Source organism: Colletes latitarsis, chromosome 8 (assembly GCF_051014445.1).
Source record: "Colletes latitarsis isolate SP2378_abdomen chromosome 8, iyColLati1, whole genome shotgun sequence".
Classification (NCBI taxonomy): Eukaryota; Metazoa; Arthropoda; class Insecta; order Hymenoptera; family Colletidae; genus Colletes; species Colletes latitarsis.
In genome coordinates, this window is record NC_135141.1 from 22,984,044 (window position 1) to 23,010,991 (window position 26,948).

A 26,948-nucleotide genomic window follows, 5' to 3' on the forward strand; every position below is an offset into this window, starting at 1 on the left:
TTCTTCTAGCTTAAGAACTTGACAATATATACTGTTTAAGTTTTTCATTAAAATTATGATAAAGAAACTTGGACTAACTCCTAGTCATATTTTTGGTCTCGTGTATAAGTTGAAACCATACGCTGACTTGACAACATGGTAGCCTCTCCTCGCAGCAAGTGTGCCTGTCCTCGACGGTCTTGTAGTGGTTCACGGTTAGGTTGTTCTTGATTGCCTGATCCTCCAACGATTTGGCGACACTCGACCAGGCGCTCTCGGTTATGATGGTGAATTTGTTCCAACCGTAATGGAGCAGCAGCGCGATCACCGATTTTGTCACCTGCGTGTCCGGCGGCTCGGTCCTCGCGAACGTGTTCACCTTCGAGGCTTTGTAATCCGAGCATTTCTGCAATCAAAACGATCCTCTGTTCGATTAACGCGTTCCTATTTTGAATATAGTAGATCGTAGAAACGACAGTGACAAGACTGAAACGTGGAAAAGTAAAACTAGAAGTCAGGTATAAGACCGGAAAGAAGGGAGCCGCGTAAAAAGGAAGAGGAGGCGCGGCAAAATCATCAAACAAAAATGATCGGGAGACTGAAACCGCGAAGCGGAGAAATCGACAAACGGTCGAAAAGAGGCAGCGGAAGAATAAAGGGCAGAAAATTGAAAGGAGGAGCGAGGGAGAGCAGGGGAGCGGTAAAAGGGAATAAAAAGTGAAGGAGGAGAAGGTGGAAAGAGAGAGTATAAGAGATCGAAAGAGAGTAGAAGGCAAGAGAGTAAGGCGGCAAAGTGGGCTGCGCCGGGTGCCATGGTGTGTGGCGCGCGGTTAAATATAAACCTGTGGCAGCCACCACGAAGGAGGGCAGGAGGAGAGTGGAATGAACGGGGCAGCTCTCTTCTCGTGCTCGCGCGCAGAAATGCACGGGGCGGTTGCTCCGTACCGTTGAAATGTGACATGCGCTCATTAACATATAAATTAAACGTGACAACTGGGGGTCAGTTCTACTTTAAACGCGGCGACCACCGCACGGTCCACTTTCCGTTCGTTTTTTCCCTCCACGCCTCCCGTCGATCCCTGCCTCTCTCTTATTCGCATTCGATCGACCAATTTTCCCCCGTTACATTGTTACGCCGAGAATTTCGTGGGTGTAGACTCGGTTCACCCGGCAACCAAGTCCACGTAACGGGACACGTGACCGAAAAATTCCCATCGTTTCTTAGTTGTAAGCAGGGGTTGAAAACATGTTATATTACGTACGTTGATTTGTTTACATTTACGGTTCCACTTTTGAATCAGCGACAAGCCCCCCAAGTTTCATATAGAACAGAATCAGATCCTTGAATTTCAGGAAGACGCGATCGTCAGCAATTCATCCACCTGTCCGCCATTGTTCTTTTTCGTCCGTTCTCATCGGCGACCGTAAATTCGGTCGAGCGTTCTTTTCCTTTTGCGTGGGGAATTTCGACTCGGAAAGGCTAAACTGGATACCGTCGCGAGGAGGCAAAAAGAGCTCCTTTCGTAGGAGTCCTCTCGACGGACCGGACGTCGAGCGTCATACGGCAAACAGAGAACGACGTCGCGTTAAATTCGCCGAAAGGAAGTTGACTATGCGCCGTGATAGCGAAATTATTGTAATCGTCGCTTCAAAAGAAAAGAACGAAATTGATCCGGCTTGGCGTCACTGGGAGGAAGTAGTCGGGCCGCATCGGGAATGACAAAATTATTATTGTTCGTTGGTGGCGCGAGGCGAATGCCGCGTTTGATTAAAAGGAAGCCGTGACAACGGACGTGTCAGGTCGATGAGATGTACAGCCTCGACCTTGGAGAAATTAGGGGAACTCCGCGTCGAATTCAATCCTGTTCAATTCAATCTCCAACTTTATAATCCCTTGAACGTGTCGGTGCGCTAACACTGTATCGACGCGAGTGTTTACTTACTTGTATTATAAATCATTGTTTTATATCCGAGTTATTCGGATACCCAGACACTGGTTATCGAATAACAGCGAGTACTTTGGTTATTGAGAGAAGGGTTAAATATCGTGAAGAAGCACGGATGCAATCGTACGTGTAACTAAGACGCTGCAACCACGCAACCGTGTCTCCAAGTTTTACATAGAACGCGGCCATTGATCGATGATCCGGTAGTCGAAACTGGTCTGAGTTAGAAAACCAGTCCCCTGTTCCCGTCGAACCGGGACCAACAAAGAGGACGCGCGCACGTATGCAGATTCGTATTGTTTTAAGGCCGGACCCTCCACGGGCCGGTGAAGAACGAGTGGAGGGCCGGTAGACAAAACTGAGCAACCTGGTCGGTTATCCTGGTTGGTGAACGAGGTGGGCTTTGGTCATTGCCGGCTCGCGACGTGCTGTTATTCTGGGCTCCACTCGGCTATATTTAGACGAGACCACCTTGAGGGAGCTCGAGAGAGGCTCGAGTGCTCTCCGCGGGCTACAACCGCAGCCTTTTCTCTATTGGCCGATTGTGCGTTGGTTGTGCAACGCGTTCGCAATCCTTTGGAAAACCAATCGAGGAATTCATCTGCCTACGCCGATCTTTCTACGTATTTTCGACATAGATCGCGATTTACGGATTCTTCGCACTCGAACAAACGCTTCTACGATCATCGAGAAGCTTACTTCGGGATACACTTATTTTTCTAGCCTTTGATAGTTTACGCAATATCGTTACTTTATGCAGAAAAGTTATCGTTAGAATAGCGATAGAATAAAATAGATCCTCGAGGCACTATTAATTTTATCTTGCTTCGGCGCATAGTTTTTTAGACATTCTTCGTTTTATAGTTGCGAGCGTTAGCAGTTTAACGAGGTTTTGTTAACGTCCGTTGCGAGTTGTAGTCCGTAGCTTTTTAAATTTATATGTTACTGCTTTATAATTGTTTGCCACATCCATAAAACATGAAGCCAGGATATTTCATCTTTCCGCCGCGCGGTGATCCGCGTCGTTTCTCAAAATTATGCCTCTCTAAACTCGTCTTTACGACGGAGAACGCGGCGGCTGTTCGGCCTGGTGCATCGACAATCGCCCCGTCCGCTGAATAACAATGGAGTAATCGTCGTTCGCATCTTGCGAGCCAGTTTAATCGCGTACATCGATGGCGAACAGTCGCATCGTCTCGTGCTGAAATCACGACGCCCCTCTGAAAACAACGTTTATTCTCCGTGCTCTGAAGATCCCCTTCCTGTTTGTCGCAAGACGGAAGTCACACCTGAGGAGGAAGACTCGAAAGGAAGTTAAGAACGTGTCGGAATATTAATTCCGTGTTTAATCTTTTCGAAACGTCGCACACCTAGTCAACAACAAGAATTCTCTTGCTACTGTTTCGAAAGCGAGTAAACAAGCACGTCTTCGATTCTCCGTCCGTTCCGTGTGTGTGTGGCCCGCACGCATTGTACTTTCAATGACTAACAGTAGCATTTTTTAATTTAACAATACATTTGTAGATTAATTTAAATATAGACGGGATTTTTGTCAAACAACAATATCACCGTCTATCTATATAGGGTGTTCAGCCAGCCCTGGGAAAATTTTAATGGAAGATTCTAGAGGCCAAAATAAGACGAAAATCAAGAATACTAATTTGTTGATGGAGGCTCCATTAAAAAGTTATTAACGTTTAAAGTTCCGCCCGTACTGAATTTTTTTCTAGAAAGTGGGTACGATTTCGGGGGTATGTCTAATGACCAAAGTTGATTGTAATTGCTCCCCACAACCGAAAATAATTTTTTCAGAACGATTTGAAATTCTTTTTTTTTCACCAAAAAATTTAGGCACCTACTGAATTTTTTTCTCGAAACTGCGTAGGATTTCGGGGGTATGTCTATTGACCAAAAATGATTGTAATTGACCCCCGCAACCGAAAATAATTTTTTCAGAATTAATTAAAAATTTTTTTTTTCGTCGAAAAATTTAGGCACCTACCCCCTGTCGATTTTTCCTAAAAATTCGTTTTTGATTTCTAGTAATTTTATTTGACACCTTACAGAAAAATTGTGTAATACTTTTTTGTAGGTACCCATGAGCTCTACTTCAGAAAAAAGTTTCATTGAAATATATTCACAATTGTGGGAATTATGGCTGTTTGAAAATTGGATCATTTTTATGGGGTTTTTCTAACTTTACGGGGTCAAGGACCAACTTTTCGAATATTTTTACGATTTGTACATATTCCCCACCAAAATACGCGTAGTTTGCTTTTTTAAACATTAAAATCGTCCAATCCGTTCAGAAGTTATGACGTTTTGAAGATTCGCATGAAAATTCGGGCAGACATTTCTAGCCAGAAATTAGATTTTCGGTAAGGAATTTTTTTCTCCAAACTGAGTAGGATTTCGGGGGTATGTCTATTGACCAAAAATGCTTGTAATTGACGCCCGCAACCGAAAATAATTTTTTCAGAATTAATTAAAAATTTTTTTTTTCGTCGAAAAATTTAGGCACCTACCCCCTGTTGATTTTTCTTAAAAATTCGTTTTTCATTTGTAGTAATTTTATTTGACACCCTACAGAAAAGTTGTCTAATACTTTTTTGAAGGTACCCATGAGCTCTACTTCAGAGAAAAGTTTCATTGAAATGTATTCACTATTGTAGGAGTTATGGCTGTTTGAAAACTGGACCATTTTTATGGGGTTTTTCTCATTTTGCGGGGTCAAGGACCAACTTTTCGAATATTTTTGCGATTTGTACATATTCTTCATCAAAATACGCGTAGTTTGCTTTTTTAAACATTAAAATCGTCCAATCCGTTCAGAAGTTATGACGTTTTGAAGATTCGCATGAAAATTCGGGCAGACATTTCTAGCCAGAAATTAGATTTTCGGTAAGGAATTTTTTTCTCGAAACTGAGTAGGATTTCGGGGGTATGTCTATTGACCAAAAATGATTGTAATCGACCCCCGCAATTAAAAATAATTTTTCCAGAACGATTTGAAATTTGTTAATTTCGCCGAAAAATTTTCCGGTCGGTATAGAACTTTATACGTTAATAACTTTTTAACGAAACCTCAACCAACAAATTGGTATTCTCACAATAAAGATTTCACAATATTTGCTAACGTTAATTGGATAGACAAAACGTAGGATTCTTTTCGGGATCGATAGTTTTCTTACCGCGAAGAGCAGAGTGAAAAACAGTACAAGCACCGTACTATCGATTTTATTGGAAAAGACATGTAATTTCTTTTTGTCCATTTAATGCTCGAGCGTTGTCTCGGCGAAGGTGACAAGCCAGAATGGTAACGTTGTGCCAGAAATACCACTCTTCCTGATACAACGCGCTGGCTACCATAGCAGAACGGAAAGATCGCTTCCCGGAATTCGCGAGCGTGTGAACGGATCACGTCCTGGCCCGTTAATGGTGGCTATTAGTGTTCTCGAGGGAGACCGTTTACGTGCACCAAGATCTTGCCAAACGACACGCTCCGTGTCGCAGATAAATTCGTTGCTCTCGCAGGTCTCGACCGGTGAAACGTGCCGGGCTTTTATCTTGAATATCAATCGATAATCCTCCGGCTCGTTAACTCTCTCGCTTCGTTCGTCGATCTTTTCCTGCGACGGTCTCGTTCAAGCAGCAGACGGCAGAGACCAGCCTTTGGTGAAAAGTTAAATTTTCTTTCACCTTGGGTCGGTGAAACGCGACTGCTATGCAATGTTAATGATTCCACTGTACACCCTGAACACACGACCAAAAGGGGACCAAGAGAAATTCATCGAACGAACGAATTCTTCCTAAGGAATTAGAAAGTTGTTGGGGAACGGCGACCGTCTAGTCACCATTAGATAATTGAACTTGAAGCTGCAACGCGCGGCGTTACGTCAATTAACCCCTTAACTCTTACATTTTTCGGTCTAACCCGACACAAATGATCGTTTCTTTTTAGATTACGGAACAATGTGTATTTTATTAATTACAATATTGTATATTACGTTTTCAATCAAGTGAAAACCGAAACGTAGAATGCTAATGAAACTAATTGTTTTTATCGTTTCTGAAAGCATATCTATCGCTACCCGCATGATCGTTAAGGGGTTAGGCGTGCGTGTAGAACATCTACGTTCCCATGAGACACGTTGAATGACCGTTTCGTGCGTCATGAACACAAAATTCCCAAATCATACCGTTAGTGCTACTCGGGATTCCACAGTGACCGTCGATGACCCCGTACGCGGTAAACCAACTGTTTCGGGACTTGTCACTTAGAAGCTACAAAAATTAATTCTTAAAGAATAAGTATCACGAGAAATTTTAGATTAAGTGGTATAAAATTTCCTGAATTCGGCCTGGCAGTCGACGAGTTCAGCGATAGGCTTTCGCGGGTGACGCTCGCCGATGACTTACTCTAATTAAACCCGATATCGAATAATTAAGAAGAAGCCCAGGTGAATCGGATGACTGAGGAAACGTACGCGACTCGATGATAACGTCGCTCTCTTATGCAATCGATGAAGTTAACGTGGATACGTCGGGTTCAAGGAACGGGTTACAGAAGTTTGTATCATTGCAGCGACGCCATTTCGTTTAACTATTAAGTTGCACATTAAACGTCAGCTCTTTACTATGTTTAGAAAATGGATTTATGTTTTATATCACGAAAGGGACACAACTTGACGATCTAGGGAGGACGTTAACTTTCGGTCAGACCCGATCGCTTAGTGGATAAGTTTCGCAGCCGCGAAGACGACATCGTCGACTTTTCTTCGGAGGATCGCTCGTTTTAACCATGCCAGAGGTCACGCTCGATCTCGGCGTAACGATGCTCAAACGTCTACGGTCATTACCGTCCCATTGTTACGCAAATTGTACACGAAGACAAGATTTCTTGGCTAAACGTCGAGTGCCATGGCCGGAGCAAGTTTCGCGAAGTATGCTCGAAAGAAGGAACGTCGCGGATTTCGTCGGACTCGCGGCTGAGAATAAAATAATCGAAAGAGGAAACGGAGGATCGATCGAACGTCGAAGCGGCCGTACGATGGAACAGATAGGAGCAGTTTTCTCCCAAGAGATCAGAGGTGTCGAACGGTATTTAGATACGACGTATTTATATTTAGCCTCGCCTCGTGTCTACAGCCGCGCTCCGATATAAACATAATAGAACGTATTTACTAACTCGGGCATCATTATACATTCTAATTTGAGAAACGGAACGTTGTAACTGGTGGCTTTTATGACGGGCTAGCAACCGACCAAGGGCACTCCCGTTTCCAGGTTCGGGATTTTAGAAAACCCGATGGAAGATTTCCGATCGGTGGACTCGGCCGGCGTTAACCATCGTCCGAGAAAGTTCAACGTTTCAAAAATAAATGGCCGATACGCGCGCCTGTGTTTCGCAACCGACGCGTTTCGCGGCGGAGATTTATCGTCCGAGAAAGGTGTTTCGAATTGTACATCGACGAACGGTGTCCTCACTAAAAATAAATTTCTAAACTGGAGAATCATTGCGCGACCCTGTTCACGAGGAACGCGTGTATCGGAGAAGCGAACGACGAGGGGTGGGTGGGGCGCGCAACTCTTTACGCACAGGCGCATGCGTACGGGAGAGTATCTCGCTGGCGCAGACGCAGACGCGACGGTGAACAAGGTGGGGGCAGCGCGCACACAGAAACAGGGCGGTGCTTTCATTTATTCATAAATCAACAGCGTCTATTTATAGCACCGACGACGGACAAATAGCGATAGTTGCGCGCGCGTGCGAGCGCGCCACTGTTGTATCCTTGAATGGCGAAACAATCGAATGGAAATAAAATGCGGCACGATGAAAAATCGGAGAAGCCTCGACGTCCGGTTGCTGATCTCTTCCTCGAGCACGTGGACAACTTTTAACGCGGCGTCTGGTTTCGTTCGGTCAGGGTCGCGGGCTCTCGTCTACAATATTAATTAGCCGTCTCCTTGCCGTTACACCGACGCTAACTATTTCTGGAAAGTTTTTAATACAATTGCTACCGACGAGCCCTGCCTCCAGACAACGATCATCCTCTTCTTTTCCTCTGAACATTGTTTAACGATTTTTCTCGTCAATTAGTTTTAACAATGTTTAAGTAAACAATACGATCCATTGTTCCTTCGAAAATAGCGATGGATATATGTATCTCTAATGTTAAGATTGCGGGTGCTCGATATCAATGATAACAATGAGCGTTCGTCAAAAAAAAAAAAAAAAACCATGCAAGTCCGAGATGGAGGATGTAGGGTCTGTCGTATATGGGACGGGATATCGAAACACAGGATGGGAAGTTGGACGTAACGCAGCCACAGCCTACCGATGCTGATGCTGGTCGCTGCCGTGTTGGTTGTAGCTGGTTCGTTCAGTCTGTCGCTCGGCGAAGCAATAGCCCAGGCTAAATATAGCCTGGCGATAAACATAGGCAGTTAGTGGAGCCGTGGTGTAGAGCGGTATCCTTGGATATACTCGAATGACGCCGGATACACGATTGCTCTCTCGTAACGCCGTGGGATTTCGGGGTCTACCTGAGAGCCATTCAAGAATTCTCGACCTGGCCAGAGGCGATGGCGGCGGCGACGCAGGCGGAGGCGGAGGCGGTCGAGCGCGCGAATACACAGCTGGCAATCGAACGGCCGCGGCCGCGTCCGCAACGAGGTGCGTGGAAATTGGAAGTCGTCGCGTCGCGGCGTGTCTGGGTGCAATTAGCGTTTTCGACCGGTGTTATCCGACGTTAACGATCGTTTTATGGTAATGGGCAATTAATATTGCATGACGCGTAATCGGAGGTGTTGAACTCCCCCGGACGGAATTCGTCGTCGCGCGATTTCGCGTCTGGCGATCGAGCGGAATCCGATCGAGATACATTGCACCGGTTTAAGTAAAGCGACACTATCCACATCGAGCGTGTGTGGAATTCTTTGCCCGAGCGTTACGGTAAAATTCTCGTCTTCTCTTTTTCTTCCCTCTTACTTTATATCGTTTCAAAGTGCCCTCGGGCCTTCAAAATTCTACACGCCTCGTTAATTCTTCCGCGCCTAGAATATGGATTCCAGATCTGGAGCTCAGCTAGAAAAACTCCTGCTAAGCTACGCGTTAATGTTCCAAGTAAATTCTTCGGACGCGTCTTTGTAACATCGGTGGACTCGTGGACGTGATCATCCGTACCGGCATCGTAATTATTTATTTATTCGTTACACGAGTAGAACCCATTTTCACCGATATTCTCGTTACACATCGAATCATCTACCGTTCGAAGGTATCGAAATCGTTTAAATTTAACACTTTTCTCCATACCGGACTTGTTTAGAAAAATAAAATTGCATCAACGGAATGTGCTCGACCGCAAACGACGTTAATAATTCTGTCTGCTCGTTGGACGCATCTATGTCCTCGTTTGGAAACTCGATTGCAGTAGTTGTAGCGCTTGGGCCGAACTGTACCTAATTCTCTGCTCGTTCTAGTTTGTACCGAGAACGCACAGAATATCCAAAGGTTTTTATTGCCCGAAAATGGTAACGATCGACCAATTTCGTGGTTTTCTACGCGGGAAAGTTGGCAAAACGAAGCTGTATTCTCCTTCCTTGATTCGATTCGCGTTTCTCGACAAAGCAACACACGGGTCTAAATATAGTCGGGCCGATAAACACAGACACTTGGACATATGCTTCACTGATAACGGATAGTCGTTGTAACACGGTTGCTGTAATATCGTTCACAACCGCCGTAATACTACATGATTTGCGTTGTTTTCGCGTCGCGATTAGCGGCAAATATTGACAGACACTGATACGGGACCGGGCCGTTCAAATCTGTACGAATTTAAGGAGGCTTCGCGAGAGCAAAGAGATAAAGGCACGTTTGTGTAAAGTATATTTTTTAGTGGCGTTAAAAGGAAACTTTTGTCGCGAACGCGTCTTTCGCGAGATAACGCCGCTCTCGAGCTGAAACGCCTCGGTTTTTCGAACAATTATAAAACGGGGAATCAGCGCTCCGCGCCGGGCGAATTCCAGCTCGATCACGCAAACCCCGCGATCCAATGTTGAAAATACTTCGCGACAATAAATTGCATCACGCGAACGCCTCTTCTTTGTCCGTCGAACGCTTCGATATCTCGAAATAACTCCGGAGAGGTGAAAGAAAGAAAAAAAGAAACAGGAACGAAACGACGACGCGTTCGAATCTTCGGACCGGCTACGGTGAACGTTTAGCGAATTATCGGCTCGTCCCTCGAGGAGATTATATTTAGAACGCGGCATTAGGATCAACGGCGGCGATAGAACGATCTCAGCCGACGACAAATTAAAGCGATCGCGACGGAGCCGTCGCGGCTCGTTAAATCGCACGCACTTCGCGTAGAACCGAGGTACCCGGTTGAAAGCGCGGCTTTATGCACAGCGTCCCAACATTTCACCAACATCTCCGGCCGAGCCATAACTCGAATCGTTCTGCCTCGAGTCACCGGTAAAACGTTCCTCTCGTTCCGATTTTTTCTTGTGATTTTCGACGGAAACGCTCTAATCCCCGCACGGCAATTCGACGATTCGTACGCACCAACTTACCACAGATAAAAATTAACAAATTTTTAAAAGTTTGCGTCTTCCTCGGATATACACAGAGATAAAGATTGTCCGAAGAGAACTCGAGTTTCGGTATTAGATAGATAGAGGCAAGTTCAGGACGCTTCACGCGACTAGATGATCAAACGTGGTGGTGATCACGTGCTCGAATCTCCGGATAAGTACGCCGCGACGAAGAAATTCGTTTATCTGCGTGCCAGAAGAGCCACGAACGACGCCGTCGTAAAACGAGGGAAGAACAACGCAGACCGACCATACATTCTTGTTGACCGAATGAATACGCGTTGGTACGCGCCGGGCCCATAATTGGTGCCGGCCAATTAAGGGTTAATTGAGTGTATTTTAGCCTGAAACCAGCCGCGTCGTCGTTAGTTAAGGTGGCACCCACATTAAACCGAAGCTCTGCAACGCTGATATAACGCTCGTCTACTGCTACTTTGTACTTTATTCTGCTCTCCTGTGCCGCGTACGAGGAAAACGATTAACGGTCGACCGATTTATTACCAGCCCACGGTGGACGAAATTTTTATAAGAACACTCTTTCCGAGATGGTGTTTTTATGGGAATTTCGTCCACCGTATTACCCTTTTCATGGTAAGTACGAGTCATCGGTTCGAATTCCAATCTAGGACCGACGATCGGTCGATCCCTTTTGCGTCCCACGCAGCGTAGATATTTAATTTTGAATTCGGTCCAAGTTTGAAGATTACGTCGATTCATTGGTAGATTCGACGGGGATTGGCAGGGCGGCTAATTTGAACAGCGATCCTTGAATGCAGACGGTAAGTCTGAGCCAAGGTCAAAAAACACGTTAGTCACGTTCGATCGAAGCGTGTACCGTGAATCACGCTGCTACACAATCGTGAAAACTAGAATATCTACGAGCTGTTTGTCGTTCGCGAAGCTTCATCGAGGAGAAAAAGGACAGGATATGATTGAGAAAGAGCGAAATGAAAATTTATCGCCGTGGAAGGTATTCGGATGACTATCTCGCGACGATTTATCGAGAGTCTCGCGGAATTTTCAGCTACGAGCAGCGAAAAACTAATCTCCGATCACGTGACCCCTCATCGTGCATTGACCATAAATAGATAAATAAATGGTAAGGGAAAAGGATCGAAACCGTAGCATCTATCGTAGAATGCTCGATCGAACTAGTTTTCGAGCCGTTCTGCGTAAAGTGGGCGCTGCTCTTGGAACGGATTTCGAATAAATATTAATTAATCCTGCATGTGCAATATTATATTAAACGAGCGCCACGTTCCCTTTTTCTCCTGCAGAAGCGGACACGAGCCAACGATGACGGTGCGAACGAGTCGGACTCCTGTTCGCCAGTGAAACCAGTATTCTCACACTCTATTCGCTCTTTTATTCCTGTCTCTAAAAATAGAGTTTACTCCGGTAAAAACGTCCGCGTTGCATTCTTTCTCCGAGCGTGATGAATGGGATCTCGTCGGCGATACCTCTCCAACCACCACCGACGATTATATTCCGGTGGCTGCAAAACGATTTCTGGAGGGTATCTATCGGAGCGAGTTACGCAAAAATTAATTGACCCATTTATCGAGAAACTACATTCGTCGACGAATCGATTATCGGTTCGACGTGGAAAATCTACGACAGACGCATTGAGTTCATTGCGAGTGCTCGCGAACAGTTGCAGGATCTACTCGAATATTTCTCGTTGTCCAAAACTAACGGAGCAAACTAACCAGAGGTCTGGCAAACGTCGAACGTTAAACGGTAGTTGGTGCTTCTCGAATCGCGAAAATGAAGCAATCATCGGGAAGGAAAGGAACGCGGGTCGACCCGGTAATACATTCAGCGAACGTCACCACGCGGAGCTTTTAAAACGTTGGACACTTTGCCAAGCGATAAAGTCGGTAGAGACCGGTAATCCTTTAGTTATTCGCGGCAGCGTTACACCTCCGAGACTAGCAAAGAAGCGAGGAAAGATATTTGAAAGTTATCGGTGTCAGAAGTTAAAAACGCGACTTTCGAAGCACGAAGTTCGATCGAACGAGCGAAAGATTACCGCTATCGATGAATTTCTCAACGTTATGTCATCCGTGTTAATCTTGCGTAAACGCGGCATTAATCGACGCACGCGTGCACATTCTCCGATAAAAAAGGGAGCCTGATCAACGCGCATGCACCAGGTTAATTTTACGTAATATTACGGTATTGTAGGGTCGGCGGCGGTGGCGGCTGGGTTCGGGCAATGGCGCGTCCAGTCGCTCGTAAATTCCTCACGCTATCGCGATATATTTAACCCGGCGATAACGTAGCAAACAAATCGTATCGTTTCGCGCGAAACCGGTATTCTCACGCTCTACGCTCGCTCGTTCGTCCGTGTTCTCCCGTTGCTAAATATAGCGTATTTAGCCCGCGATCGGCGTCGGTGTCGGGGAGCCTGCGTGCAACGATTCGCGGGTTCCAAGGCAGAACATCGCCGTAATTTCTCGACGATCTACACGGCGAACGTACCGGACGAGGAAACGCGACGCTAGACCGGCGACCAAGTATCGTCCGGCGGTCGATCATCGTTGTTCACGCGTTGCTAAAGATAGCCCGGCGATTACTTCATCGTGGAAATCACGTAACGTCACTCGAAAGAGAGATATAATGTGGGTCGGTGTCGAGGAGACGAGGAAATGGTAGCGCGGAATAATCGTTCTCGTGGTGGTCGAACGAACACCGTCCGCGCGTACACGGACCGTGTAAAACGTTTCCAACACCATCAACGGAGCGAGCCTAGCGAAAACACGACTCCCCGCGACACCGCTCGATCCTCGCAATAAACTTTTTACCGCTCTCGTGTATCTATATAAATAATGCATAGACAACGCCAAATAAGTCTACCGTTCGCTATTACCGAACCAATAGCTACCGCATAAACGCTATTATTACACCGTTATTGCACAAGATGAAAGTATCGCGATGTTGCATTACGCCTACGCGCGCGGAGAATCGTTCAAAGGATCGTCGCACGATCTTTTGACCGAAAACCTCACCGATTCCAGATAATGCGCGCCTCGGCGACATCGACGATCTAGAAAACGAGTCTCGATTTCTATAGCGATTAAAATTGCAGCACGATAGAAATCTCGACTATCGCAGAAAATTCCAACGAGTCCTCTTCTTCTAGTAAAAATGTCGAATCGTTACCTACCGTCCAAGATATAAGACACTTTAGTCCGGTATCGTCAGTCGCTTAAGCGAATAAATAAGTAAATGTTCCGATTAGAATAAGAGAGGAATGGAGTCCCGTCGATCGGCGAATTACGCGTTAATATCGTAGAAGCACGAAGGAAAGGAAATATGCGGTGTCAGGCCGACGAGTCAGGACAACGACGGACTGACACCAAGCCGGACCAGGTAAGCGTCCGTTGGAGTGCGTGGGGCATCAACAGGCTTGGCTATAAATAGACCGCGAAGGTCAGGGGAATCAGCAGTTTTCATGCAAATGCGCCATCGATGGAATAATATTGCTCCTTTCGCGGGGAGCCGATCCAGCTCCGGTTACTCGGGTTTCCAGTTGCGGAATCGTTACGATTTAATCCGTTTTCATTCGCAGACGCTGTGCCCCGCGGATTAAACGCGCGCCGCCTCCGTGCGCAACCAGACCTCCTCCTTTGTGTCGCCAGTCTCGCGCACGCAGAATACGATGGAATTTATATTCGTAATTGATGTTGTTTACTCGGTGCTTCCACTCGGCGTACTTCATCATCGGCGAACACGCGTCATTTGAATTGGAGATTTCGCGCGGAGGTGAACGGAGGATGACACGCTAAATACTTGGGAGATCGGTGCTTCGGTCGGGACGCCTCCCGACGCGGCTCGCCGAGCCGGTTACAATGTAATTTTACGGAGACGCGCTTTCGCAGAGGCGTGCGAGTTCTCGAAATCACCAGACTTTCCAACTTCAGCTCCGAATCGTACGACGGCCGTCCCAATGTTTAATTTTCTTTTAATTTCAGGCAGCCTTTGCAACAAATTTTTAAGAAATTCAAATAAAGTATAAAGAATCTAGCGTGTGAAAGTCGAGGGATAAAATTAGTTGGTAATCGAGCGGGAATTTTCGAACTCGTCGTGGAAATTTCATCGGCAGCCGAATAGTTTTCCGATTCGCGGAGACGTCATCGGCTCGGGCAGCGGTGCAATCAACAGGTGGTTGCACCAACTGCGATGCAGTGACCCGTGTGCTGGTGCGTGTGCGTGTGCGTGTGCGTGCACGCGCACCGAGTCTCGAGAGGAAATGTGAGCGAGCGAGCCAGCGAGTCACTTATCGAAAGTTCCCACTGGTTCCCGTGGTACCCGCATACACACGCTCGTTACGAGAGCTTCGCCGGCGCATAGGTGGGCATTCAGGCTCCGCGTCCACCTACAGGTATGTACCTAAATGGGTAACCGCGCTCCTGGTGTACAGGGTGGTCCACGCGATCGGGTCCATCGAGGCTGCGTCTCGAAACTTGGACGGTCGCGTCGGCCCTCCAAGAGGCATCGACCCGCGATCTCTATTTTACCCGTCACGCACGCACCATAAAAGTTCAGCCATGGAATTCACTGGAGACCAACAACCGAAATGGAAAATACCTTCGTAACCCTTCTAGAAACTACATTCGAGGCAGAACTATTGACTGGAAGTATGGAAATTTCGCCGAGCGTACAATTCGTGAGATTTTATCGAGCCGAGAAGAGGTTGAAAGTCTCCGTCGTAGGAGCGTAGAGATTACCGGTGGACACCGGTCGATCAACTTCCAGCGGGTGACGCGTTTTCGTGAAAGTGTCGTCGGTATTCGCGGAGTCCTCGCGAATCGTCGTCGCGGAAAAGTCGCGTCGCGTCGTCGCGTGGAAAGTTTAACGCGCGTGTCGCCGCGACCGCGTTCCTCTGCTCGATGAAATTCAGTCCGCGAGGCTCGATTACGTTCCGCTCCGAAAGGAATTAACAAACAAGAGGCGGGGAGGAAGAGCGAAGGGGGAGGGAAAAAAGGAGAACGAAGTTTCCTCGATGGAAATCGGTAAGGACGCACGGTCTCTCGAGGACTCTCGCTCGAATATGAGAAAGTGGTACGCGGACGTAAAAAGGCCTCCAGACTAATTTATGTTAATTGGAGGTCGTAAGAGAATGAAACGGACACGCGAGAACGCCGCGGCGGGATCGTTTCGCCAGGAAACGAGAAGAAGGGATAAAGGCACAGGTACGCGGCGCGGCGGTGGCCTCCGGTGGCGGTGGTCGTTGCGTTCGCGATTTAAAGCGTAAGATCGGCCCTTCTCCGAGCCATGCGAGGGACGAGCCGGTGCAGAAGCGTAAAGAGAGGCACGCTGCTTCTTACTTTCACCTAGTTTCACTCGTTAGCGAGCGCAGCGGAACCGCTCCGGGACAAGAGGGTCCGATCCGGTCCGGTCCGGTCCGGTCCTTCTCTCGCCGCGAGCACGCGTCGTTCAATTTCCTCGAGGTTCAGCCGCGCTTCTTTCCGCCGGATGTTTGCGCGGTTTATATTCGCGCTTCCGTCGGATTATTTTCTCCCTATGCCGAGAAACAACCAACCGAGTCTCGCGATGCTTTCGAAACGCTTGTCCGGAAACGCCGGGGACGCGACGTTTATTGTTATTCCGTACGGAAGGTTTATTAAAACGACGTTAAGTCGGCCAGGTTAAATTCTCGCCGACAGAGACCGCCGCCTTTTGCAGATTCAGATTCGGTGACGCAAGCTTCGGACGCCACGAAAATGTTTATGGTAGCGGATGAAACTTTAAGACCAATGACCATGACCTTTTATCGAAGAAAATTATTTTAAAAATTTGTTATAACGCGTTTAAAAATTAAATATATTCGAACAAAGTATCCGTACAACTGCATGTCGAAAAATACTAGTGGACGGTTCGACGTCAAGTTCCTAAAGTTTCAATGAAACAAACCATATATCGGACCTTGATCGTGCTAGGCGTCCATGCACATAAACTATCATATTCGATTACAGTCGGATAAGAATCGTTGCACCGTTTCGATTCAGAGTTATATACAACTGCTCGTGAATGTCACGGACCATGTAGTCGATACGTGCTCGTCGTATCGGGGTAGTCACCGAAGGGGTTAAACGAGTTTATTTGGGACAGTGAGTCCCACGAGGAAGACTCGTTAGGGAATTCTAGGCGACGAACGACGCAGAGTGCCGGACGGTTAAAAATAGCAGCGGATTCGTGACATGTGTTTTACGAATTGCCGCGGTCGAGCGTGGTTTATTTTCAAGCGTCGCTTCTCGATAATTTCTTCCATAAATAACCTTCGATTCCAAAGTTTCCGTTCGACCCTGGTGCTAAAAATATCGTCGCGATAACGTCATCGTGACCCGGTGACGTCACGACATTTCGATCATCTTTTTTTTCCAGACGGCGCTTCTTTTCCTCTCTTTCGATCCACGCGTCTCGAGACGAATTCAAAAGGCGGGGGCGGCTGTACTTTTCGCACGATGCAAACACACGCGGTTCTCCGAAGAGAAAAGTCAAATTACACAAATTTATCTTATCGTAGTCCGAGACCCTCGCCCCTACTTTCCAGAAGAAACGTCTTTTTTTTTTTTACTTTTTATCTCGAATAATCTAATCTGAGAACACGAAAGCGAATGAAACAAGAACAACCAAAGTATAAATGAAACAAGCAGGTGACGAGGGTGACTCACCTCTCGCGAGATGTACAAAAAAACACATACGCGCGTATCGAGCGTTAAAAAACAAGTATAATACAATTCAATGTCGCGAATACTCTGTAAATAGATCGCTTCAGACTCGAGGATAGTATCGCGCGATAAATTTTTTCTCTATTCCTGATAGAGATTTCAAGTGCGGTTCGATGGACTTTGTTGGTCGGTAAAAAGGACAAAAAGATGGAGGAAGTGACGCGTTGAAACAGAAATCCTTCGACCTACGTGCAGAAGTTGCAAGGATTCTAACCCTAACCCGAACCTGATTCGGTTCTCAGTTTTGTAAACGGGTTTTGCTACTATGGTTAACCTGTTCTTAAATCTGGTTATTTTGCCATGATTAACTTGCTTTTGCAAGTTTTAATTTTATAATGTGTACAATGTAGCAGGTCCATTCGTTATAAGCCACTGACAGCGTACGGTTTACATTTTTAATTTTACAAAGTATATTGAGCTTTGTTGTTTTGTCATATATTTTATACCATTTTTATATAGTGCAGCATCTGTACGCGAACATAAACAAGTCCTGAAATAAGTGACACATTAATGGATGCAAAATAAAATGAACAGCAAGTTACTTGTAGAACGTAATTGGTAGTAGGATTATTTGATCAGATACACGCATATACAACGAGTTGAAATTGAATATACAGTGCATGCTTTTCGAAAAAAATTCGCGTACAATGATGAAATCAAGAATATTTTCTTTCGCTTTGGTTGCTCGACGATGACAGTTTCACGTTGAAACGACAGAATCGACGAGTGGTACGAGAAGTATGTTTCACGGGCCGTCCGATGTTACGAAGTAGTAGAACCAGCCATTTATCATCGGCAGAGGTATCCTAATTGGAACCGGCGGTAATCTTAGCACGCTCGGAGCCTAAAATAGCACAGTCCCGAGATGATTTAAGCTGGCGATGTATGTATTTGAACCAAGTTCGCGAAGCAAGTTGTATTAGAGACGATTCGAACGTGAAATATATGTCCATTCCCAAACCAAATACGCTTTGTCTACTTGTTCGAGCGTAACCGGTTCGATTCAGTTTGGTCCGCAATGAACGCGTTTCTAGATCCTGCTTAGACGAGTGCGTCACGAGCTTCGGACCTAGGATAATCTACGGTTTAAGATACGTTAGGCCCGCGATAACTCAGACCTGCGATAGCCTCGGCGTGCAAGACATAACCTAGGGCTAACGCGGGGTTCAATCTTAGGTATACCGCCACTCTAACAGCCCCTTTGTTTCCAGCATGGAGACGAAACGAATCGCGGTTGACGGAGATTAATGTATCCGAGCGTTCCGATAGCAACTTCAAACGCAAAGTAATCTAAGAGATTTAAGGTATCTCGAAACGGCGATAATTTAGATCCACGGTATCCAAGGTATAACAACGTTTCAAGACAATTCAGCGTTAGATAAGTCTCGTCTTTTAAAAACTTACGATACGTATTAAAGGTTTTAGACTGAAAGCTTTGCCAACCGCGCGCTAAACTGGGGCACTAATCGTGGACAAAGTTTGCAACGATCGTCGCGACGCGACGCGACGTTTCGAATAGCAGCGTGGTTCGATTCAGCCCGGTGCAAAGGCTCGATCTGCCGTGAGAACAGCGGGGTTGTAGGGTAACGAAGGTAGTGTCGAAGTTGTCGAAGGTAGAGCAGCCAGAGGTGGTTAACGAACGCGGGGGAGGCGGATGTGTGCCGACAAATTGAACACCCGCGGCGTGACAATATAATTACGAGCCGCTTCCGCGCGCGTGTGTGTGCGTTCTGGAGCTTTCGTACGTGCGATGTTAGGAACACGCGATGCCTACGCTTCGGGGCTTCGATCGACCGACTGAAAACTTAACATCCCGTCTTCCCCTTTAACCCTCCGTCCGGTACTCTTAGCCACGCTCTTTGTCTCGGCTTGGATCCATTGATCTACGCCAGCTCTGATTTACCTTCGCTTCAAATCGAAGCTTGGGAACCAAATTACGTATCGAGACAAACAAGTTTCGGTTCCTTCGCGTTTGCATCGGCAAGATCTAAACGATCGACGATACGAAAATCCTGTTTCGCGCGAGGTTTGCAGTGTTATCGGTGTCTCGAGTAACGTTAAAAGTACTTACATAACTAATCATAGGTATGTTGCGGGACTGAGCGACTATGGCTTCGACGTAGCACGAGCCTTCCGGTCCAAAGAAGGCTGCAACCCCGTCGCAGATCATATCGATCATTGCCTTGGTGGCTTCCACGGTCTCTCCCCTCGTGTCGCTCCATCGCATCACCAGCTTTACGTTCGGTAGCATGCTCGGATCGTTATTGATCTGCAAGAAAAGAAACAGAGTGTCAGGATCGTTTTAGAAATCGATGAGTAATCCACGCATGGAGTTGGCACCGCGAGTAATTCAATAGGTAGTTCAATTTTCTAACTCCCTCGATAGGAAACACAACAAAGTTATTCTCGTCCTACGTGATCGTCGAGCGTTACGCAACCAATTGCAAGGCCTCCACCTGTCTTTCGACATACGATATTGAATAACAATAATTGGACGATGTCACGAGACAGACAGTCGTTGCGAGCGTCGTATGCGAATCGCGGAACTCGCGTACTTATCTCCGTTAATCGTGCCTTCGGTTGGCCGAGTTTAATAGAACTAATTGCGTTACAATAACATCTGTCGTGAATATTCAACCCCGTCGTAACGATGACGGACAACGCGAGGCGGCGTACAAATTACGGGCCTGGAAATAGCGCAGGACAACGGACCGACGAAGCAACAATTACCGGAGTAATTGAAACGATGGTTCGCCAATCGGTAATTACGTCGTTTGCGTTATTTCTACGGTTCGTCTCGTACCGAGAGAAAACGTTCTCCGTCGTGTACACGTCGAGGCGCGACCAAGTTTCGCGCGTACGAGTAAACGGTCTTCCTTTGCGATGACTTTTAGTGGCATTTCTTTACCGCCTCCGACGCGATTTTTCTGCCCGCAGGAACGTCGATTAAAGTTCAATACATAATGTTACTCGCGACGTCCTTTTCCTTTCAGAGCGTTCCTCTCGACTCTCACGGTGTATCCGGCTCGCTCGGTTATTATGCAAATCCGAATTCCAACAAACAATACCATTCCGAGTAGTCACTTCGCCGTCGCGGCGATTTACGTGCTCGGCAATGCGAGCTGAAATTACTACTGCCGCCGGCATCGCTGAAAACGCACGCGCGCAAGCGCGATAAATCCTTTTACCTGTACGTATTTTCGCGGAAAGGTCGATTTGTATGGCGAACGCGTGGCTTTCCATCTGCATCGACAGAATTCGTCCCATTAAAATTAACCGCTCGAATTCCTCTTCCTTTTCATCGAAACCTACGCGATTATTCGTGTTTCAAGATCTAAAATAATAAACGAAACCTATTATCTTTGATGCGTTCGTTCGTGCTCGCCGTAGTGACGATCCACATCAAACGATAAATGTTCGCGATGCTTGCCTTGGCCTGGACGTACAGACAAGTATTTTAAACAAACTTATTCTCAATCTTTTCGTGGGTGCGAGATATCGAGTTATTTTTATACCGAATCCACGTTTCATGTATTTTTACACTAATATTATGTACACGCTAAAGATAAGAACTCCAAATAGAATAATCGTAGCGATCTCCTTTGGAAATAATCGAGAGCAATTACGATTCTACCCAAGTTTTATAATTCGAAAAATACTACAACCTACTCGAGGTTCGGATTGTTCTGTCGTAACTGTTTCCGTGTACGAGTTCTTCGCTATTACGTGCTATAAATAGCCGCTGATAATGCTACGAAGAATGTATTAGTTTCCCTGAGATTTCTGGATCAGATTTGTCGCGAGTACGGGAAAACACCAACAAGATGGCTTAATTATGCTCGTGCATTGTTCGCGGAATAAATTACAAACGCGATGCAATCAATTACGCGTTATTACGCAACGCGCGTGGCGTGCGAGCTCCACCGATGAAATCAGAAAATTTGCTCACAGGTGAACGTTCCAATTTTTGTAACTTTGCGTCGACCGAGGGAACCGTTAAAGCGGTTTCGAGAGAACGCTATAAAAAATCATTGCTCTTCCCGTTGGATGGTTCGCATTCCTGATTCTGCACCTGCCTTGCCGAACGCCAAATTCGTTCCCTGGAATGCGAATAATAACATACGTTTGGCGGAAGTGCTCTACCGATCGAAAGATTCGGGATTACCCATTCCTCCAAAAAAAAATCGACGCTCTTCGAAGACTCGAACGTCCTATAATTTTACCCCTTTGATTTGTACCATGACGAGGCATTACTTATTCCTTTGTTAGACCGCCTCTGTCCCATCGTCGTTTGTTTTTACGCAAGCCTACGCTTGCTGCAGGCATCCTTTCCATTCATTTTTTTTTCTCAGAGTTTATACGTGTCTGTTTCCGTCATAAAACCGTTCGATCTATAGATACATTCGCGAGGTTACGTTGCTTCTTTTTACGTCTCTCGCGCAACCTGGTTAAAATATGTAGCCGAGGAATTTAACGGCGCCGTAAAAACGTTAATAAATTATCATCGTTGGTGCAAATAAATGGCAAATGTTTATGCGCGGAGGCAGCTAATCGGCAATTACCAATCGATACTGAAAAATGGCAACTTCGAACTTACGATCCACTTTCCAGATTGCACCGAAATTGGGACCCATGAAACGTCCAAGCATCCGATAAATGGCAACTTGTTCGCGATTGCAACATTTTGTAAACAGCCGCGCAGTATGCAAATGCGTACCGTGAGTACGGCACGCTGGAGCAACTGTTGCATTTCACATGTTCAATTACGCCGAGGACACCGCGATTGTTCCGAACCGGTGAAACTTGGAAACACGCTCGAGACGGCATCGATTTCATTTCGACCGAAAAATATACGATATCGCGATCGTCGCTGATTTCTCCGGAGAGCTGTCCGAGCATGAAACAATGTAACCAACAGCGTCCACTTGCGCTGTTGCCACTGGCAGGGTTTCACCAATCAGCTTATTTTCGAGTAATTGAAGGGCGTCCGGTCGTGGAAGGCTGTGCACGACCGAATGCCAACCTTCAGGGACGATGAGAACGACTTTGATACGATTCGTTTCGTCGAGAGACCGCCACTCGGTCTGCCGATCACAATTTTGCGAACCGTCCATACGTACAACGCTATAATAAATTCTTTAAAATTTCTATCACCGTCTCGTTCGACGATAAATACCGTTAGGATTCCGATATAGTTTGGACAAATCGCCCCGATCCTAAGAAGCAACCCGATGTACGAGTCGGTGAAATCATTTCAAGGATGATTCACGAGTGGACGCAGGAGCAGCTGTTACGAACCGATCACCTTAAGCGTAAAAAGGCCCAAGAATATTTAACCGCGCGCGATCGCCGATCAATGTTCGCGTTCTATTTACAAATATCGCGCGCGGCGAAACTAGTTTACGTCGTGGGAGTGCGTCATAGCGAATTCCAGTATTTTTTTTTTCTTCTTTCTGTCGCAAATATCCCCGGCAGCAAGCCGGACAAGGTGCACCTGCACGCGCTATTGAATCGAACGGACAGTTAACGCGTTAAGCCCGATTCACGTGTCTCCCGATCTAGATAAGCGCAGGAAATAACCGTCTCGTCGAAAGCGTCGACGAAAATTCGCGGAACTTTGAATATTTCGCAATTCAAATTTCAGGAGAAACATCGCGTGATCGATACTATTAATAATCGAGAAGCGTTCGTAGATAACAGTAGGAAAATTATGTTTTATCTTAAAATATTCTATGCACCAAGGGGAACGGTAGTATATCGTGTACTATGATTTAAATAATGCTAATAATCGCCGATATGTAAAGCGTCGGTTTTGTAGAAAAAAAACACTACATGTGCCGATGCAAATGCAACGTGCAAAATGTTATTCTGGAAACAATTATTTGCATTTGAAAAGGCTAAAGTTCCGAATCCGTAAATTGTAATGGTCGATGAGGCAGGCCCTTTGCGATCGTGGAAAAACTTTCACCGACGGCGGCGGTGGCGCGTTAAAAATACGAGCTGCATTATTTCCTCGTTGCAGGTCGGCCGCTGGAAACCGACAGGAAATAAAAGTGTCACCCGACGAGCGCGTACGAAAATAGCCGGCGCGAGCGCGGGATCGTCGGACGCGCAGATTGCGAGTTTAATATAAAAATACATTTCTGCGCAGCGCGTATCGACGACGGTGTGGCGATCGCGCGTGCACGTGAACAGAGCTTTATCGTAGCCGCGAGAGAATACGGAGGCCGACATTGCGATCGCGATGCTTACTCTTGCGTGGCATATCGAAGTACATAAATAAACAGCCGCAAAGCTCGTTTCCTGCCACCTTTCGACTCGGGCGAACGCGCGGCGACCACCGCGCCGGGACTCGTTGCTCGCGATTTGTTCTCCAGACCAAACCGATCCGGAGCGGAGTCACGCGTTCCTCGCGAAACTTTGTCGGAGTCCGAACGCGGAAGTCGCTGCCGGAAGCAGCGATCGAAGCAAATTCAGCGGCGGCGACGAGAAACAGAGGGAGCGAAAAGAAGAACGACGCGGAGCGTCCCTTTTCGCCGCGATCGCCACGCAGAGATACCGATATCCCCCGAATAATTATCGGCGTAACAGCAATTCATCATTGACGTAACTTGTTATTTCCAAGTAGAACCGGATACGGCGGCGCGATACGATCGGGCCCTGGTTATTTCGACGATTCCCAGAGGTTTCTCGGGCCCGGAGCGGGCCCTTTCCTTGTACGCGCTTACGGTTGCAGGTTGCAAAAGAGCGCGGAGGCAGGTTTGGCCGAAAAAGGGAGAAGGAAGGCACGAACGAGCACGGGAAGGAGGTGGGGGGGGGGGAAGGTGCACGAGGGGGATCGAGGGAGGAGAAGGTTTCTCGATCGCGAGCGAATTCTTCTCACGGTTGCGAGAGCGCAGTTTCGTCGGCGGACGCGTGGGCGGACCGGCGAATAATGCCGGTCTTGTATTTTTAAACCCTCGCACGAATCGGCATCTCCGGGGAGATGCCGGGTCACTCTGCACGTTGCAGCTCCCGCTGCAGCGCGCACCTTTCTCTTTTTCTTCTCTTATTCGGCCGAAGAGAGGGCGAGCCCCACGCCAACGAAAACGATCTCACGGTCCCCGCGTGACCGAGCGAGCGAGCGCGCGCGACCGCGTACGCCCGATCCTCCAATGAATTATCGAGCCTTCCAGAGCGTGGAACGCTGCGCCAAGCCGCGCGGTGACCGCCCGCAGGAAAAAAACCCCAGCCAGGGCCCGCGATATTACCGACGTTACTTTTCGGTAAGCCGAGGATTCGCCGTGGGAACCGGAGACTCGCTACTGCAATTAGGACCCGCTTCGGACACTCACCAGCCTCCACCATACGGAAACCATTTCCTACTTCTTTTTATACTTTTTTCACCTCGCGATCGCTTACCGATCAACGGCTATTTCAGCCGAGACTCGAAAGGAATATCGGCATAATCCTAAATAAATAAATAAATAAATTTAACAAAATAATCCAGTGGGCCTTACCTCGTCGAGGGCCATGGAGAAGGCGCCGGAAATGGCGAGGCCCTGGCGGTCCTTGAGGCCGCCCTTGATGGCCGTGAGGTATCCGATGGTAAGGTTCTGTTGCTTCCTCGGTTGGATGGTTCTGCCGAAGCTCGACTTGGGGTAACTTTGTCTGGAGAGCGCCTGCTGCCACTCGGTCCCGGGCAACCCTGGCGGTTCGGCCAGGCCCAGGACCAGAGGGCTGCTGGCCAGCAGCAGCAACACCAGCAGGGCCCGCGAGCTGCTGCCGTTCGGCCGCGTGTGCAGCGGTTGCAACTGATCTTGCCGGTGCCGTCGATTGCGTTCCTGATGGAGTTCCTGGCGACGGGGAGGCCTGCGGCGGCTCGGCTGTACTGGCGGGCCGGGGCGCATGGCCGCCGCCGCCACCGGTCAGCACCGCCTCCCTCCCGTTCACCTGTAATTCACGCTTTTTTTTTACACCTTTCTCTAGGAAAATCTCGCGTCTAGTACTAAAGAAGACACAGAGTCTGTAGCTTTCAACGAAATCGCAACGAAAATCAGGGTATTCGCGCGATATCTAATCCATATCACCGGAGCGCGAAATACTCCGCAAGAGTTGGGTTACATCGAGCCGGAGAAAGCGATATTGTCATTGATACGAGTCGATTGTCGACCGAGCGTCTACATCGTGCATAGTTCGTGGCATATTACGAGCACGTACGATAGAATCAAGCTCAGGAAAAGAACCATTTATAATAAATGTTTGGAAGTAATGGTTCGAGCTTGAAGCGCCGGTCAACAGTGACCACCGGTGGCAGTCGACGCGTTAACCGATCGTGCTTTAATCGAATCGATACTTGTCACTTTACATAATCCTCTCTATTAACCCCTTTGATCCTATGTCGCGGTGACACGGTCCCAAGTTATCTTGAATCGATTGAAATAACACAGGCCTTGGCAACACCACGTGGAAAAATGATTATGAATCGTATTTAGGAAGCAGTACTTTACGTAAAAATAGACAGCCTTTGTACCGGTATTATATGATGCGAATTATTCTTCGCGCGACGACAATACAGATAATTTAACGCATTCCGTTTCTCGATACAAACGCGACAACCAAAGCCGCTCGATATTGACCAGTCAGTGTCACGGATTTAAATAGGATTCGAATCAGAAATTGTACCGATAGCACACGAGCTCTTTCGCGTCGACTCACGCTTGCACGGTTTAACGAGCTAATTACGCGTTCAATGGTCACCAACGAACGAGTCTATTTTCCTAATTAATACCCTAGTTTATTTGCATTCCAAGAATAACGTTAAATTTTCTATACTTTTAATAATTCGACAAACTCGTCCAACAAGATACAAGTGGTCGACTTAAATGTGCCGTTTCGACGCTATCTTCCTAGCAATATGCACTTATCATAAGGCGGCACTTACTCGCCTGAGTCATTGCATGTGCCATCTGCGCGAGGCTAATAATAACTGATATCCCTAAAACGATACAACGCATGAACCGCTCGTCGATCACGACGCCGACGACTTTCATCGATTCAGATTCTCCACGTGAAACCGTTCCTCGTCGATCATTTGGTAAATCTATTTTAAATCTACTACTTCGCTTCGATCTAATCGCGTCGTATCCTAGCTGTTAACTGCTACATTACAAGTGAGTCAAGTCCGCCATCGAAAGAATACGTTGCGCGTGCAACTATTATCTCGTGGATCGGATATCAATGATCTCCAGGAAATCTTACGTCAGAAACACAGCCATCCGCGGAAAGGACGGGTCTGCGAATAACGCGCGGTAATTGTAAGATCGATCGCCCGCAGTGTCTATGAATGATTTCCCGCCTCCCTGGTCGATCGATCCGATTTGTTTGCATCGCTGCGTGCGTCAATCGGAAAGATCTTCGTGCACGCGGAATCGCGACTTTCCTCCGTTTCGCGGAAACCGTTCTTGAGAAAACAATTTTGAAGAAACATGTGCGAGAGGCCGTCATAAATCACAGCACGATCTTCCGGTGAATATCAACACGTATTCTATACTCGAACATCGAATAAAATGTAATTTCTGTTTGAAGCCCACGCGCACGAATAGTTTTGAATTTCGAAAGTCGGTGGGTCGCGTCGGTTCTCGAATCGACGTAGATTCCATCCGGTTTGAGAACCTCTGGATCACGAAAGACACGGCCCGATCGG

General features: G+C 47.1%; 1 protein-coding gene across 2 annotated transcripts in view; it reads right to left on the minus strand.

Moving 5' to 3' along the window:
- The window catches only part of LOC143344344 (receptor-type guanylate cyclase Gyc76C), a 51,175-nt gene that overhangs the window by 6,609 nt on the left and 17,618 nt on the right, over positions 1-26,948 (minus strand). The window contains exons 3-5 of one of the 2 annotated variants that reach the window (XM_076770326.1): positions 24,763-25,195; positions 19,335-19,532; positions 79-385 (exon numbers count right to left, since the gene is read on the minus strand). In XM_076770326.1, coding sequence (XP_076626441.1) covers positions 79-385; positions 19,335-19,532; positions 24,763-25,152 — 895 coding nt within the window. In that variant the 5' untranslated portion in view covers positions 25,153-25,195. Of the gene's footprint in view, positions 1-78; positions 386-19,334; positions 19,533-20,066; positions 20,197-24,762; positions 25,196-26,948 lie in introns of those variants that run through there. The other variant, XM_076770327.1, reaches the window with a different exon arrangement.